Below are 20,244 nucleotides of genomic sequence, written 5' to 3' on the forward strand. Positions count from 1 at the left end.
GTTTTTTTAAAATTTTTTTTTTTTTTTTTTTTTTTTTTTTTTTTTTTTTTTTTGTACCTGGGATCAAACTCGGGACCTTGTACTTGCAAGGCAGGCAGCGGAACCACTGAGCTAAATCCCTAGCCCTTTACTCAGTTTTTGATACCAATTGGTATTACTTGATAGAGTATATTTTCCTGTTTCATCAATGTTAATATTTAAGGTATAATTTTTTAAAGATGTTTTTTATTTTCTGTGACATTCAAGGTTCACATGAGCTTTGAGTACAAGCCCTATCAGCTAAATAAACTTCAGAACTATCTACATCTCTTTTGATCTTGCGGGTTGTTTTTTTTTCACATTTGCCCATAGTTTCTGATGCTTACTGATGTATTCAGTCTAATCAGCGCTGTATTTGAGTCCTGTCTTGCAAACCCATGCAGTAGATCTTCAGACCTTTCTTGTTAGATCTTAAGGAGTAGAATTAGGAGGAAGGGGAGGTGCTTTGTGACGTCATCCCATTGCTCCTCAAACTTGGTGTCACCAACCTCGTCAGGGTCCTTGGATCACCTCACAGCGGCCACGGTTCTACACCTAAATCTCAAAATGAGGGAAGACCTCTTGGGAGAACTAAGCTGGGACCCTTCAGCAGAATCTGCCAACAAACTCAGCGCCTTAGTTGGCTGACAGCAAATGGAGAAGTAGAAGGCTCAGTTTTTAAAGAATGAAAAAGCATTATCTAAGCTTGAGAAGACCCAGCTTCATGCCCCAGAGCTATGACTAGATTGCAGATTGAAAGGCACAGGGAAAGGACCTCTCACCTTTCTGCCCTGCTTTTGTTGCTGTAAAATGGGGGGTGGGATGCGGGAGAGTTTATTTAGCTTATCATTTTCCAAACTTACTAAACTGTGCAACCCTATTCTTTGGAAGCTCTGGGCACAGGAACTGTTAGGCTAGACCAGTGGTTCCTAACAGATACAGGGCATGCACTCTGCTAAGAATCATGTGTATCATGGGCTGAGGATTTAGCTCAGTGGTGCCGCTGCCTGCCTCAAAAGTTCGAGGTCCTGAGTTTGATTCCCAATACAGAAAAAAAATCATGCGTATCCTGAGATGCCTAGCACAGCCCTCCAAGCAAACATGAACCAACCCAAAATGTCACTAGTTCTAAGGGGCTGAGAAACTCTGGACAAGGAGAGCTATTTCTAAATCCTCTTTCAACGCTAAAATTTAAATGAAGCATGTTTTGTTTATTTTTTTCCTAACCTTCAAGGTTTTATTTCTTGTTCACTTAGCATCAACTTTAGGTCCAGGTTCCTCTCCAGACCAATTTTCTTCCTTTTGTTGGCTCTGTATTCAGTTGCTTTGACCTTAAGGCAGCTTCCTCTGCAGGTCTATGATTGCCTTAGCAAATAAAAAGTAAGCATAGAGAAGTATGTGCTGGATTTTATTTATTTATTTGTTTATTTACTTATTTATTTTTGGTACCAGGGATCGAACTCGGCCCCTTGTGCTGGTAAGGCAGGCACCAGAACCACTGAACTAAATCCCAGGCCCTGTGCTGAATTTTAAATGCTCCTACCTGGATGTGACAAATGTCTCTTTTGCTTTAAAAAATGATAGTAATTCAAGTACCATATAAGTTGCCCATTTAAAGTATAAAATGCAGTCGTTTTTAGCATATTTACAGATGTGTGACCATCATCTTGAATCAATTTTAGAGCATTTTCATCACCCCCAAAAGAAACTGTATCCATTGCTAACATCCTTTCCCAATTTTTACCCAACACCCTACCCTATCACCCAGCAACCACTGATCTATTTTCCATCTGTATTTGCCCAACCTGTACCTGTACAAATAATCATACAATATGTGGGAACATACAGTGTGTGGTGCTTCCTTAGTGTCCATGTCAAGATCCATCACTGTAGCATGTGTCCAGGTTTCCTTTTTATCGCTGAATAATGTTCCTTTATATGGAAGTAACACAGTTTACTTCTCTGTTAATCAGTTGATAGATATAGATGCTGTAACACTTCTCTGAACATTTATATAGATGTTTTTGCATGGACATATGTTTTTATTTCTCTGCATTATATATCTAAGAGAGGAATGGTTGGTTCATAGGGTAAAGTTCTGAAAACCCTTTTGAGAAACTACCAGACTATTTTCCGTAGGACCGCACCATTTTTCATTACCACCAGCACTGTACGACAGTTTCGATGACTTCACACCCTCACCAACACATGTTGCTACCTATCTTTTTAAATCTAACTGTGTGCCTGAAGTGGTCTCTCACTGTGGTTTGAATTTGCCTTTTCCTCAAGGCTAATTATAGCAAACGTTTCTATGCTTACCGGCCTTTTGTATTGCTAAAAAAAAAAATGTTATAGGAGAGAGACAGAGAGAGCGAGGGAGGGAGGGAGGGAGAGAGTTTTATTTAGAAAAAGGAATAAGCAGCGTGCAAAGCAGCGAGACTCAGACCTCAGACTCAGGTACGAAAGGAAAGCGTGCTCCAAGGAACAAAGGAACTGTCTTGGGCGGAGAAAGCGCCCCGCTGAACTGTGGGCTCTGCTCGCGTAAACAGCAGAGTGATGCAGGGGTGGGAAGGGAGGCCCTCAGTCCCGAGGAGCCGACTGCGGATCAGCTTGCGGGTCGGACTCGGGGAGCAGAGGAGGACTCTCCCGAGGCTGTTTATTTGGCAGCTGAAACTGGAACATGCCCGGGCAAGAGCCTCAAAGTTTTGTTTGCGGATGTTTCAGAAACACAGAGTATGTTTAACACCCCAATCAGCAGATGGACACCAGGCTCCATTCTAATTTAAGCCTTGTTAGCCACTCAGGACCTTCTTGGAGATTTAGCTTTTTTTCAAGTTCACTGTCTGTTCCGACAATCTGCCGGCTCTTATGGCGGGGGGCGGTTACCAGGGATCAAACTCTGGCCCTTGACCTTGCAATGCTGACGCCGGAACCACTGAGCTAAATCCCGGCCCCGACTTTGCCCATCTTTAAATTGGGCTAACTTCCTTATTGAGTAGTAACAGTTCTGTTCTCTATGAATTCTGGATTTTAAAAAAATCCCATAGCAAATATATGATTTAAAACCATTTTCTCCCATTTTATAGGTTTCCTGTGGCTATCCTTTGACGGGAAGTCAACTTTATCAATGCTTTTGTTTCTTGTGCTTTTGGTGCTCTAAGAGATCATTGTCTGATCCAAGTTGACAATGATTCATGCCTGTGATTGTTCTGTGTATTTGGTGTGAAGTAAAGGTCCATGCTCGTTCTTTTGCATGTGACATCCAGTTGTCTTGGAACCATTTGTTGAAAAAACTAATCTTTCCTCATTGAATTATTTTAGCACCTTGGTCAATAGTCAGTTTACCATAAAAAATGTGAAAGTATATGAATATTTTTAAAAACACTTCTGTGATATCTATGCTTTCTTTTCTAAAGGAACAATTTAGGGATGGGGGTGGTATATAACTCATTGGTAAACACTTGTGTAGCATGCACAGGGCCCAGAGTTCAATTTCCAGCCATCTGCCTCGCAAGTGCAAGCGCAAGGGCCAGAGTTTGATCCCCGGGTGTGTGTGTGTGTGTGTGTGTGTGTAGAGGGACAGCAACAGAAAGGAATAAATTAGCTAGGTATGGTGGAGCACAGCTGTACTCACAGCACTTGGGAGGCTGAGGCAGGAGGATCACCATGAGTTTAAAATCCAGCCTGAATTACATAGATCCTGTCTCAAAAACCAAAGCAAACAAACAAAATAGAACAAAACAAAAACAGTTGTCTCCCCCAGAGCATCTACTGTACTCTATTTGCAGCTGCAAGCATTCTTTCCTTTTAGAAGTGTTTTAGAAGCGAAACAGAAACTTAAAGCCTGAAGACTGAAGACATAGTCTCCTAATTTCTGAAGGTATTCAGATTTCTCCTTTTTGTCCCCATTGCTCATTTTTCCTTTTGTCTGGAAGAGTAGCTTTGTGTGTGTGCCCACAAGCACTAGGAACTTAAACCAAGCTCTTGTGCATGCTAAGCCTGCACCCTACCCCTGGGCTAAACCCCTAGCCCAACTCTTAACTTTCTATAAAATTTATGGAAATTACCATCTCTCTAGTATTTGAGCCTGGAGTGTATTTCTTGGCTGAAATGTCTCTTTACTATACCTTCCACAGGTGGAAAGAAATAAAATTTAGGGCTCTGCTCTCACCAATGCAGTACAAGGATTGTTTCCTCAATGAGATAAGGCTTAGAATAAGAACATGATTTTGACCTTGTGGTGCTGGACTCAAACCCAGGGCCTTGAGAATGCTAGGTAAGGCCTTTACTGCTGAGCTACACTTCCAGCCCAGACAGGAACATGTTCTAGATTGAGATAGCTTTTGTAAACCCAAATGGATTTTAAGTCTAGACTTATAATGCTACTTACTGTATTTTGCTTCTATTTACACTGATGAATAACAGACTTACTAATATTCTTTTATGTCATTAACATTTATTTTAGGTTTGAGTGCTGTGAAGTTCACCTTCAAAGTTATATAGAGATTAAAGTTGGCAATGATTTTAGGTAATTAATTCATAAGTGAGTTATTAGCAAGGTCCAGTAATTAAAGTCTACTTTTGAGTAAGTTATTAACTCTCCACTAAAAAAAGGACTTTATCAACTTATGTATTCTACTTGACAGATGAGATAGGAAAGCTATTGACCATACGTTATCATCTGTGTACTTTCACCAGTGAACACCGGGGCAAATGGACATCTAAGTTGTTCAAGGACATAGTTTAAATCTAGGGTAAATCGATTTAGGTTAGTGGAAGTAGAGACAAGGTGCTCTTAAAACTTGTTAATTCTACAATATTATCTCTGGAAATTTTGCAAAGTCCATTTTTGCACTATTCAAAACCCTGAAACTTCTCATCCTAAAACTGCCTACACTAAAAGCCAGCACTCCAGAAGCCTCTTCAGTGTGCAAATTTTAAGAACCTGGGCTAGGAAGAATCCCTTGTGCCGTGGTCCTTCCCCCAGGGTCCCATCTTTCCCTGAGGGCTCAAGCCTCCTGCTGTGTGAGCCCTCCTCAGTCCCAGAGCCTGGGCCTGTAGCCTCACCCAGCACCCTGAACAGTGACGTGACTTCATTTTTGAGAAGGATAAGGAAAGGCATTTCCATCATTTATATTCCTGGCATACAACCTAAACTGCTTAAAGCAAATGAATCTGGGTCCTGGCCAAACACGAGTGGAGATCAGTCATTGCATGAAAGCATTAACTTATTACAACACTCCCGCTCTTTCTCACGGACGGGTGAATGAGGTAGATTCTAGTGTAATTACCTTTGTGTAATTGAAAACTAAATCACTGAGGGCTTCATAGTTAAATATCCATTTAAATACTTTAAATTCTATTGCACTTATTTTTGCAGGACATGCTACTACCAAATAGGCTATTTATTTTTCTAGTGGATTAAAATCTGAATGGGTACATCAAAAACAGTTCAAATAGACGCTCTTTTTCCAGAGATCATTAGAAAGAATTTTTCTTTTTCTTTAATCCTGCTACTGAAATAGTCTGTTATTACAGGACTTGTAATAATATAGGCCTCACCTAAAAGAGATAAGGTTTTTTGTAAAATATGGAAAGACTTTATTTAGTAAAACAAGCACTGGTGGCACTTTTGCCCATAGTCCTCAAATTCTAACATGCGTACAAATCACCAGGGATCCTGTTAAAATGGAGATTTTAGATTGATGAGTCTTGGAGCCCATGATTGTGTAATACTAACAAGTTCTTGGGCAGTGCTGATGCTGCTACCTGATTCCCTTCTCTTTTATTTATTTCTTTATTTGTTTTTTTTGGTACCAGGGATCAAATTCGGGTCCTTGTGCTTGTGAGGCAGGCGGTGGAACCACTGAGCTAAATCCCTGGCCCTTGATTCCCTTCTTGAGGAGGAAGACTCTATAGACTACCAGGTACTGGGCACCAATTGGGAGCCTGGAAACAAACCTGAGCTCAGGTTCTTGGTATCCCTAGGCCACAATTCAATGATCCCTCTTTGCCTATTAAGTAAATTTCCTCCTGGTTTCTGATGTTCATTGTTTAAATCTGTTATTTCAGGTATTATTCTGTATTGGCAAGCCAGGTTAAAAACTCTTATGGAGGACATGTTTTATTTTCCAATCCTCTGCAGGTCTACCTCAATCCATGGGAAATCTTGGCTAATAATAACATGATACTGGGTTGGGATCATCAGCTAAACTTGAGTCAGCAGTGTAGGGCTTTGTGTGATAAGCAAGTGTGAACTTGGTAGTATAACCAAAAGAAAGGAATGGCTAATCCTGCCAGAATAGAATCCTTATATGAATTCTTCGTTCAAATATTCACGACTTGAAAGAGCAGAAGAACGTGTAAAGAAAAGTTAAAAGCATTGGCACTACTGTGAAGAGAAGACAAAGGATATCTTAGGAATCATTATAGAATGGCAGCAGAAACCAGCACATCCTGAAATCAATAGCTTCACATCAGAATAGATTTAGGTTCAGTCTAATGCAGAACTTTCTCATGACAGTGACCATCCTAAGCAATAGGATTGCAATGGTAGCTGCCTTTTTCAAAGATTCTCAAGTTCAAGCACAACCGTCCTATACTGCTGGGTTGCCTTCTGGTTGTGTTATTAGTTGACCTAGCAGTCAGGATATGATGCAGACCCCATTCTTGGTATGGAAGAGGAATCATACACTTACACAACCATTAGAAGGGCTAGAAGAACAGAACTTGGAAGCTGTTGGCTTTCTGATAGGGTCACACAGCTAACCCTAGAAGTCAGGAAACTGTAGACTCTACTGCCATCCTCACTTCTCACCAGTAGAGTTGATGACTCGAGTCTGGTCAAATCACATTTACTGTAGTGTGCCTATCAAAGGCAACAGTGAAATCTACGAGGGAGAACAGCTTCCATCTTCCTTTTGTCTTCCGAATCCTATGTCATCATATCTAGCTGGCAAAATCTCAATTCTATACAGAATCCTATTAGCAGGACAACATAAGTACTATAGCTGTTATCTAGAAATCAATTTCATTGAAATATAACATATCTGCAAGGACCTGAGTTCAATCCCTGGTACCAAAATAAATAAATAAACAAGATATACAACATATGTAGAAGAGTGTACAAATCATTGTCACAGAATGTGGTGAATTTTTATAAACTGAACACACACATTTAGACAGCATCTCCAACCCAAGAGAAATTATTAGCATATTAGAACCACCCTTATCTATCATGCTCTTTTCCAGGTCTCTAATACCAGCTACACAAGAGGCTGAAGCAGGAAGATTGCAAGTGGCAGGCCAGCCTGGGCAATTTAGCAAAACCCTGTCTCAAGATAAAAATTTTAAAAGGCTGGGCTTTGGGAATATAGCTCATTATGAGGCCATAGGTTCAATCCCCAGTATCACAGGCAGACAGACAAAGCCCTTAGTATTTTCTATCTTTTAGATTTTAGTCATATCATTTGAAAGGCTAGTACTATATCGAAATCACATTATGGATTTAGTTTTCATTTTCCTGATGTCTAATAAGGTAAGCACTTTTCATATGCTTCTTGGCCATTTGGATAACCTTTTGCATGAATTCCTGTTTAAGTCTTCCCCCATTTTCCATTGACTTGTCTGACTTTTTCTTGTTCTCTGTAGTTGTTTACCTTGGATGTGAGTCCTTTGTTGGATGTATGTGTGGAGAATGTCTTTTGCCACTGTATAGCTTGTTTTTTCATTCTTTTATGTAATTAAGTTTATCATATGTTTTCCATTATGGTTCCTTTATGTGTGTCTAGTTTAAAAAGTCCTTGTCAGTTCCAAAATTATGAGTACTCTGTGTTAGGAAATCTTTATTCTTCACATTTAGATTCACGGTCCATCTGGTACTGCATTTTATAGATGGTGAAAAATAGGAAATATAGTTTTGAACTTTCTAATTCCTGCAGTAATACGGAGTAAACATAAGACGACTGTAGAAAATGGTAAAAATGAATGCAAATGACTCCTGGTTAAACTGGCTGAGTTTTTATCATACTCAAGAGATAGCTCCGGGAAAGGGAAATAGCTCTGTGTTAAAGCCTTGGCCTAGCATGTCCAAGGCCCCAGGCTGCATCTCCAGCATGGCAATAACAAGCAAACAAACAAACACACACACACCAGGTAGCTCCACACTCTAATATTTTTTTTCTTTTTTTCAGTGCTGTAGACTCATAGCCTCAATGTGTGCTAGGCAAGTGTGCCTCACTCCCAGGCCCCTGAAATCTTCAACTATGATCTGTGAAGGCGATTTTCCGCATTCCACAACTCCCTAATGGCAACAGTCACTTCCAGCAGTTGCTTTGCCTCTTCTTTCTTACCCTGCCCCTTCGAATGTCATCATTTTTACCCAGACCGCCATATTATTTTTCAGAAGTTACAGCAAGAATTGATCTGCTTTCAGGGCTGGGGATTTAGCTCAGTGCTTCCGCCGCCTGCCTTGCAAGCACAAGGACCTGAGTTCAATCCCCAGTACCAAAAAAATAAAAAACAAAACAAAACAAAACAAAAAGAACAAACTGATCTGCTTTCAAATAAATAAGAAGAGTAAGGTTAGACTTGGTGGGAAAAGGTAAATGTTAGAATACATTTAAGGAAATATAGGTTTGGGCTGGGGTGTAGGTCCTCGCTAGAGATCTTGCCTGACAAGTACAAGGCCCTGGGTTTGATTCTCAGCACTACAGAAAGAAAGGAAGGAGAGAAGGCAAGTAGTTTTATGATCTAATCTAAGAAAATAAGAACAAGGTATTGTATTTGAAGGACTGATGAAAGGTTGATTTGCATAGATGAGTTGGACAAACTCATCATCCTGCCTCCTCCCACTTCTAAGTATAACCACCCCTTGCAATTTATTAATTTTTTTTTCAGGTAAAACAGTGGATGCTTTCTCAGTCTTACACAAGGAGTTATACAAAGGAGGGGTTTTTTGTTTGTTTTTAATTTTGGGGTTTTTTTGAGGCAGGGTCTCACTTTGTAGTTCAGGCTGGCCCTGGACTATGTAGCCCAGGCTGGCGATGAACTCATGGCCATCCTCCTGTCTCAGCCTCCCAAGTGCTAGAATCACAGGTGTGGGCCATTATGCCCATCTACAAAAGAGGTTTTGAGACAGTTCCCTACCTTCCCTCCGACCAGATTTTCGCCAAGGGGATCCTCTAGATCAGTGATGACAAACCTTTTAAAGCTTTCAATGATACAAACAGCCCACCGTGGCAAATATGCCATAGGTTCACCACCTGCTATAGATATTACAAGGTGCCTCCTGAGATGATGAAATGTATCTGGAGTAAAATTTCTCTTAACCACTTTGTGCCTGAATCCCTGCTCTTTCCTTTGATGTTGAAATGCATCTTTTGATTCCCTAATAATAATAGCTGAAGTGGGTTGTGAAATATGACTATTATCATTTAACTCGATTTCTATTTTATGATCCCATACCTCTGAGCTAGTAGAAAATAATTTCAGTTGTTGTAAAACACCTAAGTCGTAGCACATAGCTTTAGAGTCTTACCTAGTGACAAAGCTTCTGGGATGGGGCAGGTGTCTTAGCTGGTCCTTAAGTAGTTTACAGTGGTATGGCTCACACTGATAGAAACTGTAGAGGTCACTTGGCCCCTCATAAGTAGGAACTTCCATTTTTTTAAACCTCCTAGGTCTGACCACCCTCGAAGCCTGCCAGTTCTTATTTGCCAGACTCTTTACTAATGAATCTTGTGTATTTTCTTACTTAATCCACATAATAACTCTATACTATAGTTGTCATTATCATCCACATTTTATCATGAGGACACTGAAGTTAAGTGAGGCTCCCAAAGCCTGCATATCTTTTGCTGTGGGTTGACTCTCTTCACTCTTTTGTATGACCTCAGTAATAATCCATTGTTCCACCCCTTGCTCTTCCTCTCAGGTCTTAGAAAAACCTCTCATTTCATCACAATGAATTCATCTTGGCAGTAAACCATCACACCAAGGCATGCCAGTCATCTTAGTTAATCTCCTTATTCACTGCATGATGTAAGCATTTCTATGCATTGGCTCTGGGTCCAACACAATTTCCAGTAGCATAAGAAGCAAAAGAAGTTACAAGAGCCCCTTCTGTAGGAAACATAAAAATAAATTTTGGCCAAAATACAAATCTCATTCTATTGGAATTTAATTTAACTAGAAATAAACTAAGTCCTTCAGTCACCCGTTGATTTGACACTGGGTCAAGTGATGATATGCCATGGGTCATAATACCTATCGAATACTTCTGGGTCATCTCCCAGAAGTGGCTTAAGTCTCCTCTTATGCTTGATTGAGAGCTGCCAAACCCACTGAGGATGGAATCTTATGGAACTTGAAAACTCCCTTTCCATGTAAATGTAGCTCTAGTATGTTTTAGAGAGGAATCTAGCACTTAATCACTAAGTGCAAGGTTTTTACCGAAAAATGTGTTCATATCTCAGCTTTGGAACCCAATCGGCATATATTCCTTGACTAAGAACAGTGTCAGGGCCAGGGATTTAGCTCAGTGGCACCACACCTGCCTGAGTTTGAGCTCTGGTACCCCCCCAACAAAAAGAAGAAGAAGAACTATGTCACATTCGTTGCATTTCTTGGGTACCTTAATCCTTGCAAACCAGGCCACTTTGAGGTAGAACTTCTTACATCTTCTCTATTATTTACTCTTCCAGTCTGAAGTAGATATTTCTGTTCTGACACTGGTTCTGATCTTGAACAAATGTGTGCCTTTAGCCACACCAGGGCAGAGGGGGCTCTCTCATAGGGATTATGTAAGACTTTGTAGTAGTGTTTAACCAAGTTCTAATTATTCTTTTTTTAATGGGTAAATTATCCTGAAAATAAACCACAAACTGGGTGAAGGTAAGACAAGCTGTGGAGTTAGTTTTACTGAAACATTTCATCCTAGATTTGGGTGACTATAATAAGTTTAGTCCTAGAGAAGAGAAAAACAGATCCATTTTCTCTGCTCTGTTGGCTAGGTCTGGTCAAGTAGATCATGATTCTGATGGAAAGGAGCACTTCAGGGCTTCATAAGAAAACTTGTAAAATCCCTAACTCCAGAGAGTGGTTGCTTCATCTTACTGCTTCCCCTTCAGGCTAAGAGCGGTTTCAGCAGGGTGCATTCGCTGGGCAGAGCACATACGGTCAAGGGAGAATACTGGAATGAAAGATAATCCTACGCTTTCTCCTGAGTGATGTTTAATTTCCAACCACCAATTTTGTTATCCATGAAATAGGGGTCATTGTACCTATCGAACAGAGTCGTTGTAAGAGCACATGAGATTCAGATGGGTGAAAGTGCTTTATCAACGTTACAGCTGTGCTAGCACTATACAGAGTTTTGAAATTTTGTTTTGATGTTTCCTTTGCCTGACCAGCCAAAATGACCACATTCCATTTCTGAAGCATGGCTAGACCTCGGTGGTGGTGGTAGGACAGTAGCAATAAGAAGGAAGACAAAAGGCCGAATGTGGTGGGGTGGGTGCGCGTCTGTGCCCCTCAGGAGGCTTCTAAAGCCATCCAGTATTCAAATGGGAAGGAGCATAGATCGGATGGGAAACCTACCTCGGTGTCAGAGAATCCATGGTAATTTTACTGCCTGAAAAGCTGTCCATCCCAAGTTCATGTTGTTACTTTAAAAAAAAACAAAGGCTATAAGCCAGGTGTGGTGGTACACACCTGTAATCCCAGCTCTTGGGAGGCTGAGGCAGGAGGATTTTTGTGAGTTTGAGGCCAGTTTGGGCTACATAGAAAGACCCTGTCGCAAAAACCCATTAAGAACAAAAAAGACTCATTTGTAGAGTGGATGCTGTGATAATACCATCTTTTTTGCTTGTTTGGGATCAAACCAGGAGCCATGGCCTTGTAAGTGCAGTTAAGAAGTATACTTGAAAACTTCTGATAGAATGTCTTCACCACCAAAACGTGTGAACTGATGGATATGTTAACTTGATTATTTTTCCCATAAAATATATATATATATATATATAAATAGTACTGGGGATTGAACTCAGGACCTCTCACAGGCAGGCACAGTGCCACTGAGCTACATCCATGACCGTTAAATACCAATTTTTTTCATTGCTAATATTTTCAAAGACTTAGAAATTTTACTCACATTTGTGAAATCAGTTAAGATGTCTTAAATTAGATCTTAAGAACTAAAGGTAGCTTTATCTTAAATGACGCCGTGCATCCCAATCTGGAAATAATGCTGATCTGGAAGACACGCATGCCCCTTTCCAGTTCCACTCCAAGTGACGCTTAAGGCTAAATTCTGCCTCTTTAAAAAAAAAAGGCAGAGATGTGTATGAGCTCAGGAAGGGTGGAGAAAGGAAACTGAGAGTGACTCACTGGGATATTTAAAAGGATTAAATTTCCACCCCCACAAACCTGATGCTGGGAACTCCCACTCTGGAAGATGAAGCAGATCTTGACATAAAAGCAGTCTAGAGTGTCCCAACCCAGAAAAGAAGCTAAATTACTGTTAGCTTCTAGATTGCACAGTTTAAAATGTAAGAATATGCATGTTTATGTTCCTGAAGCATTAGTAACAACGCCTAAGATACTTAACCAACCTACATGCCCATCAGTGGATGACTGGTTAAAGAAAATGTATATATACCCAATGGAATATTATTTGGCCATAAAGAAGGATGCAATCCTATTGTTTATAGCAAAATGGTACTTGAAGACATTATGTTAAGTGACATGTGCCGGTTAGAGACAAGTATCACATGTTCTCTGTCATATATGGAAACTAAAATAACTAGGACTGGGGCCAGGGATTTAGCTCAGTGATTTTGGTGCCTGTCTTGAAAGTGCAAGGACCCAAGTTCGATCCCTGGTACCAAAAAAAAAAAAAAAAAAAAAAAAAATAGGACTGAATGTAGAATAGTCATTACTAGAGTTTGGGAAAGGTAGAAGGGGACAGTGGATAAAGGGAGGCTAGATTTGATTACTACATGCTGTATGCATGAGTTGATATATCACATGAAACTATAATATATACTATTTGTATTAATCAAAAATAAAATAAAATATTAAATAAATAAAATGTAAGCACCCAGTATACTCAGAGTCCTACAAATGAACATATCGGGCTGGAAATGGCCACACAGAGCTATAAAACCAGCTATTGGGTAGGCTGAGGCAGGATGATTGAAAGTTCCCATGGCCAACTTAGTGAGACTCTATCTTAAAATAAAATTTTGTAAAGGGCTGAGGATGAGCTCAGTGGTAGAGTATTTGCCTAGCACATGCAAGATCCTGGGTTCAATCCCAGTAGCTCAAAGCAAAAACAAAAGCATATTGGGCTGGGAATGTAGCTCAGTGGTACAGTGTTTACCTAGCATGCATGAAGCCTGGGTCCTGATCCCCACTACTGGAGAAAAAAGTGCACATATTGTTTCAATTTTATAACTTTATACTTAGGTAGTTAAGCATGTGTGCAAAAACAGAGCTACTAGACAGATCATACAAGCTGTAATCATATCGACACAGTAAAAGCAACCTAAATGTCTAACATGAGAGCTTAATTAAATAAATGCAACCATATAATGATATACTACTTGGATTTAAAATAATTTTATAGATAAATATTAATGTGCTAAAATGTCTAAAATACATTCTATTTTGATAAAGTGAATAAATGTATAAATGTGTGTGCTTGTAAAAATCTCTTAAAGGGCTTCTGGTTTGAGATAGGTAGGTTGGATTCCTGCTTTTAATCTTCTCTTACTCTCCAAGTCTTTCAAAAATGATTAAAAACACACATACACAATCACAAAAGAGCATAGTTTATAAAAACGCGAGAAGAAATTCCCCAACTTTATCCCCAACCTATCTCTGGGTTTTGCCTCCATCTCAAAGTGGCAAGAATGCGGAAGCAAAAGACAAGAGAATGAGAAAGGAGATTTCTACTTTTTATTTTATGCTTTGCGTACTAATAGCGCCTTCTCAGAGGAGGGTATGTCCTGTGATCCCTAGTGGACCCCACGACCTTAGCTAGCACCAAACATTACATGGAGTGCCATGTTTATTTGTATACATACATTCACAAAATTAATGCCTTTTCTATCTTAACTATTTATGATAGCTTCATTTATAAATTAGGCACAGTGAGAGTTTAAAGGATTATTTTATAGAATAATTGTAACAATATACTATAATAAAAATTACCTAAAATTTACGAGTTATTTATTTCTGGAATTCTTCATTTAATATTTTTGGACCTCTATTGACCATGGGTAACTGAAACCTTAGACAGTGGAACCCCAGATAAGGGAAGACTACAGTCTTGAATGTTTGTACTAGTGTTTTGAATTCTTGTAACTTTAACGTTTTTTTTTTTTTATTTTTTGGTATTGGGGATTGAACTCCGGCCCTTGTGCTTGTGATGCAGGCTCCGGAAACACTAGCTAAATCCCCAGCCCCTTGTAACTTTAAGTGATTGACAGCTAGATACAAAAATAGTAATACAGGAGCATTACACCATTTTGCATTTAGCTTAACTAGGATTCATCTCAACTTGAGAAAAGTGGAGGGCCAGTGAGAAAGAATAAAAGAAAGAAAGAGTCAAAACGAGGAAGAGGGGGAAGAAGAGAAGACTTTAAATGATGTGGTGATTTCTGCCTGACCTTCCTTTCAATTCACATGAATTTAATCCAAAGTAAATTCGAAAGAGATGTAAATTCAATGTATTTCTGATCTGATGTGCTTTTCATATTTTAATATCTGGTCATGCTGGATATGATTTTAATGTTACTAGAAATTTTTATTTTTGTTTGTTAACATTTAAATAATGTGGCTTAGTATAATACTTCCTTTCTCAGATTACCAAATCTATTCTAACACTTAGGAATCTGAGGTATTGCAAAGACAATTGCTTTTATTTTTTTATTTTTTTCAGTACTGGGGATTGAAACCAGGATCCTTACATTGAGCTATACTGTCAGCCTTTGCGGAGCTACTGAATTGTCCAGGCTGGGCTCAAGCTTTTGATCCTTCTCCTCAGCTTCTCAGAGCGCTGGGATTACGGCTGCACCCCCTCAGGCCCAGCTTCAAAGGTAACTCTTATTCCTGGCTTCATTTCCAGCTCCCAAGAGGATGGAAAGCTAGTACAGAAATTAGCAATCCTGTGTGGAATTAGAGTGTTTAAAAACTTCCTTCTCGTCACATTTTCTATTTGGACTTGGTCCCTTGCGCTTGTGAGGCAGGCAGTGGAACCACTGAGCTAAATCCCCGGCCCTGAAAGTGTTGCTTTTATAATAAGAAAACTATAGACAAGTTGAGTTTGCCTTATCTAAAATGATTGAGACCAGAATTTTTCAGACCTTGGGCTATTTGCCTAGACTTGACCAATTAAGCATTCCTAATCCAAAATCTGAGATGCAAAATTTGAATTTGAGGGCCAGGATTTAGGTCAGTGGTTCTGCCACCTACCTCACAAGCACAAGGTCCCGAGTTCGATCTCCAATACCAAAAAAAACAAAACAAAATTAAATTTGGCAACATTTCAGGTTTTAGATTTTTGGATTAGGCATGTTCAAACTGTACTGTCTTTAAAAAAAAAAAACAAACACATTGAAACAGTATCAGTGATATTCTTTCCCAAGACAACAAATCTCACGACTCAGCTCTACTCTTAACAACCATCTCATTTCCTACCGCTGCCCCAAATGGAGCACTTTTTAGTGCTCAGACAGCACAGCATCACAATTTTGTTGTTGTTGTTGTTTTGTTTTTGGTACCCGGGATCAAACTCGGAACCTTGTGCTTACGAGGTGGGCAGTGGAGCCACTGAGCTAAACCCCCGGCCCTACCATCAGTTTTGCACCAGCCACCCACCCCTGTACAAAGCTTGCACCATCCAAAGCTGTGTCAGACACTACCTGTAACAGCCCCTCAACTGGTTTATCTCTTTTTCTTTGTGTAAAGTGCTTCAGGAAATTATACAAAACTGAAATGTATCGTCATCGGTAAGAAATATTTTTCAGAATTGGAAATATACTTAGAAAATGCCCTGTGTGGAAGAATGTTAAACAGGTTACCACTTTACTGTATAAATTAAGAAGTCATCCAAGAAACTTCAGGCAGTATAGAAGTGGAATCCACACACTGATGATTAATCTGTACTTCTGCTTGCAAAATTGAGCAATTGGGGTTGGGCTGCCCCAAAGACAACTTTGCAATCCTGTAGGATTATGAAGTAACCAAAACTTTTGTATCGTTTTGAAGGTGAGCAGTAAGAAGCAGCTGAGCTTTCCCACCTTTAGGGTGGCTGATCCCTGAGGAAATCTGTCCGATGTGGTAACAACCTGGTTGTGGGATTAATGGTTCCAATAAGCAGAAGGTGAAAGGGCAAGACTGTACATGTTCTCTATGGAAGACGGAGACTTGGATCGGTGCATCATTACCAGCAAGGTACCCAGTGTTGATACCTTTAGTGTCAGACTCTTTCAATTTTATAGATTAGAAATGGAAACAATGCTGTTTATTCTGAAAATAAATGGGGAGGGGTCCCTATGGGCATTCAGTGCTAGCGTCCTATTGTATGAACAGGCTTTAAAACATTTATTAAGAAAAGAAAGGATAGGGCTGGGGATTTAGCTCAGTGGTTCTGCCGCCTGCCTCTCAAGTGCAAGAAAATGAGTTCTATCCCCAGTACTAAAAAAAAAAAAAGGATAAAACATCGATAGCATAGTTGTTGGTCCTTTTTATTGTGGAAATGGCAAGCAGTTGGGAACATCTTCACGTTCTCCTTTACCATTTTGCAATTTGTTTGTTAATACCTTGGCAATAGGAACAGCATTTTTTCAGGTGTGAAATCCATCTCTAAGAAAACACACACTTAGAAGAAACCAACAGCAATAACCCTGCCTCGTTAGAGTGAGTCCATTGACAATGTTGGCAGGGATCAGCCTTAATCCTTTCTCAGGGTCCTGCAGCACAGTACACAAGAGAGTACCTACTAGGCTTTCTCGGTGAATCCCACGCTGCCTGGCCATCCACAAAAGACCACAGCCACCTCCTCAGTGATTTCTGAGGCAACCTGTTGAACAGAATTCAGGCAGTGTCAAACAGCACTAGTCCAGATGGACGTTCTGAAGAAATCCTTCTGGCAATGCAAGTCTCCCTTCTCAGATTGACTGAGATGCCTGACGATACCCCAACCTGGGCCTCTTTGTTCATCACTTCCAAGATCTCAGACTAGCTGCTAAGCTACCGCAGCAGCCTCCTTCACTGATGTCATTCACGCCCACGAATCCAACACAACTTCTCTCTGATATTCCGTCTATTGTACCACTTTACATAAACTCTCGGGCACACTGAAATCTCCTCGCAGCTTGAGTTGTGCTTAACAATTCCAGTATCCCCTCCTCCTGACTAGCCCCATGCTCCACCCCCAATAAGCCTGCTGACCAGGGCCTGTCCTAAAGGTCCCAAGAAAGCTATGCCATTAACATAAAGCAGACACACGCATGTCTTTCCTCAGTGTGTGTCACCTCTGTATCCAGGTGCTGTGTATTAGCCAGGTAAGCTTGTGGCACCATCTCTTGAGCTGATAAGTTCACAGGCCTGGCTCTTTTGGATATGGCCTTGATTTGTCATGTATCTAGGTACTCTTTATTTAATTTGACAGGTTTATACAATTTTTTTTTTTTTTTTTGTACTGGGGATCAAACTCCGGACCTTGCTCTTGCAAGGCAGGTGGTGGTACCACTGAGCTAAATCTCTGGCCCTATAAATATTTTATAATAATATTTTTCCTCACTTCTTGGGAGGCAAAGTCAGGGCGATCACTGCAGATTGGAGGCCATCCTGAATTACACAGTGAGACCCTGTCTAAAACATAAAAGCAATGTACAAGTGTATCTCACGTGAACAAGAATCCACTGGTTGAAAAAACACTCTGGATAGTCAGTATGTAAACAGACTCACTGCCTGAGTGACACTGGGGTAAGCTGTGAAGTGGCTAATAATTCAAACAAGAAACCTAGAAACTAGTTGAAGGGCTGAATCAGTGTGGATATGAAAAAGAGGTTGGGTATCAGAGACAAGGTGATCTCCTAGGAGAAGAAATCTAGAAGGAGAAATCTCCAACTGTACCCTGCCCTATCACTAACCTAAAAGGAAGGGCTAAGGGAGAAAAATGCAGGAAAAACTCAATAATAAAACTCCCAGTGGAAATAAAAAAGTACTTCCAATTCAGGTGATATCCTGGATTACTGAGAGAGAAAATGGCTTCAAAACTGTTCCATGTCCCTGTAGCCCTCAATACTGAAAGTTTCAGCTGAACGGTTGGGAAGGACCCAAGAGGAGAAGACAGGTCATTCTGAGAGTTTAGACCTATAGATGGTAATTTTTTATTAGCACCTTTACTTATTAGTTTGTGCTCTATAATTATGCTGCACGGCTAATGGTTGTTCTTTCTGATAAGTTTAGTGGTCAAAACTCTGGTGGTTATCTCTTTGCACCGATAGTTACCAAGTCATTTTGCCTCAGCATTTGCACTCAAAGAAGGGCAAACTGTTACTTTATAAAATGGATTAACTGGGGCCAGGGCACAGCCTGAAAGGTACTGTTCTAGACCACACTGAGTAAATCCCAGCAGGGCACATCCTGCTCTACATAATAAATGTCTAACCCTCCACCACATCCTATCCTAGTATCTTCTTCCTTAGATAACTGCCCACACGTAGAAAGCCAAAGTATAACCTCTGCTGGCCTGTACCACTCTTTCTGGCCTTTGGTCAAATATGATAGCACTTTGATATGTCTCTTAGTCAGCATTTCATAATAAAGAGGAAGTATGGGTATATTTTCTGCTCCTCCTGCCTCTTAATTCCTTTTTTCTCTCCTTCCAAGAGAGGATTTACGAGGGAGTCACTAAACTGATCTGGAGAGGGCTAATTAGATCTGCGCAGGTATGGACTCAGAAGAGAGGAACTGGAACCCTAACCCACCAGTTCGACTGTGATGTCCAATTTTAAATGTTAAGCATCTGAAACAGGGACAGGTATAAAAATATCAGCCTTTGTCTTCTGAGAGTGAGATTAAACAAGGTAATGGGTACAAAAGCACTCTGCCAATTGCAAGCTACGTATTTAAAACAAAAAGTCATGTTAATAACATGACTTAGTCATGGCAGTGATTCTTTTCAAAGGGGTACAGTAGCCCAAAATTTGAGTAAATGGAAAAGTCAGTAAGCTCCTAGCCCTGATTTCTACTCCTCCAGCACCGCCACACCATGGCCCCAAGGCTTACTGCCTTTTGACAGATCCAAATCTCCCACTGCTACTTCCTCACCTGGGTGTCCCAGTGCTATCAATGGGGGCTTTTCAATTAGTGTTGACCTCATTAACTAATGGTAGAAATTCACAGCAAGGCATGGATGATGGTTAATTCTTTTAGAATATATTTACATTTCAAAAGAATGTGTTAGTCAAAGAATTTTATATTGATGCAATGAGGTGTAGAGAGAGAAATGGATTTTTTATTTTAGGGTTTTTTCCCCCTATTTTAAATGAACGCTTGTCAAACGAGTCAGTAGGAATGTGTCACTATTTTCACACACAAAAAAAAAAATTACAAAAATGTTCATAGGTGCATTATTCAGAATGGCCCAAGCCAGAATCTGAATGTCATCAACAATTGACTGGATTAAGTATGTGTTCTCTTCACATGACCACGTAGCAGCGAAGATAAAGGAACTAATCTTTGGCCACATGGATGAATCTCACTGACATGATGACGATCCAGGAAGCCACAGGAGAACACATCACATGATTCCATTTGTATAAAGTTCAAAGTCAGACAAAATGAATCGAGGGTGCCGAAAGTCAGGGCAGTACCGGCCAATGGAAGCATGCAGTAGTGTAGGAAGGAGGCGCACAGGCAGCTCTGGGAACCAGTAATGTTCTGTTCTTGGTTATCTGGCTGTGCTGATCATGAAAAAACTTTGAGCTTTTAACCTATATACTTTTCTGCATGTATATTATAGTTTAAAAGTTTACTGAAATTAGTGACACACCTTCATCATAGATAATAAATATTTCCTAGAATTTAGAAAATATATAGTGTTAAAGAATTATTTTCAAAATAAGGCAAGATTATAACTACATATGAATATAAAATGAATACATAGGAAAGATTTTATTTACCACATTAATAAATGAGGTAAACAATAGG

At 40.0% G+C, this 20,244-nt stretch overlaps 1 protein-coding gene across 2 annotated transcripts in view; it reads left to right on the forward strand.

Annotated features, from left to right (window-relative positions):
* Positions 1 to 20,244, forward strand: part of Nfe2l2 (nuclear factor, erythroid 2 like 2) — an 84,915-nt gene that overhangs the window by 5,496 nt on the left and 59,175 nt on the right. For both annotated transcript variants that reach the window (XM_010607062.3, XM_033756396.1), the window contains exons 2-3: positions 14,963 to 15,119; positions 16,291 to 16,476. In XM_010607062.3, coding sequence (XP_010605364.1) covers positions 16,426 to 16,476 — 51 coding nt within the window. In that variant the 5' untranslated portion in view covers positions 14,963 to 15,119; positions 16,291 to 16,425. The remainder of the gene's footprint in view (positions 1 to 14,962; positions 15,120 to 16,290; positions 16,477 to 20,244) is intronic.

The sequence above is a fragment of the Fukomys damarensis genome, unplaced genomic scaffold, assembly GCF_012274545.1.
Source record: "Fukomys damarensis isolate Sample0158 unplaced genomic scaffold, DMR_v1.0_HiC HiC_scaffold_26, whole genome shotgun sequence".
Classification (NCBI taxonomy): domain Eukaryota; kingdom Metazoa; phylum Chordata; class Mammalia; order Rodentia; family Bathyergidae; genus Fukomys; species Fukomys damarensis.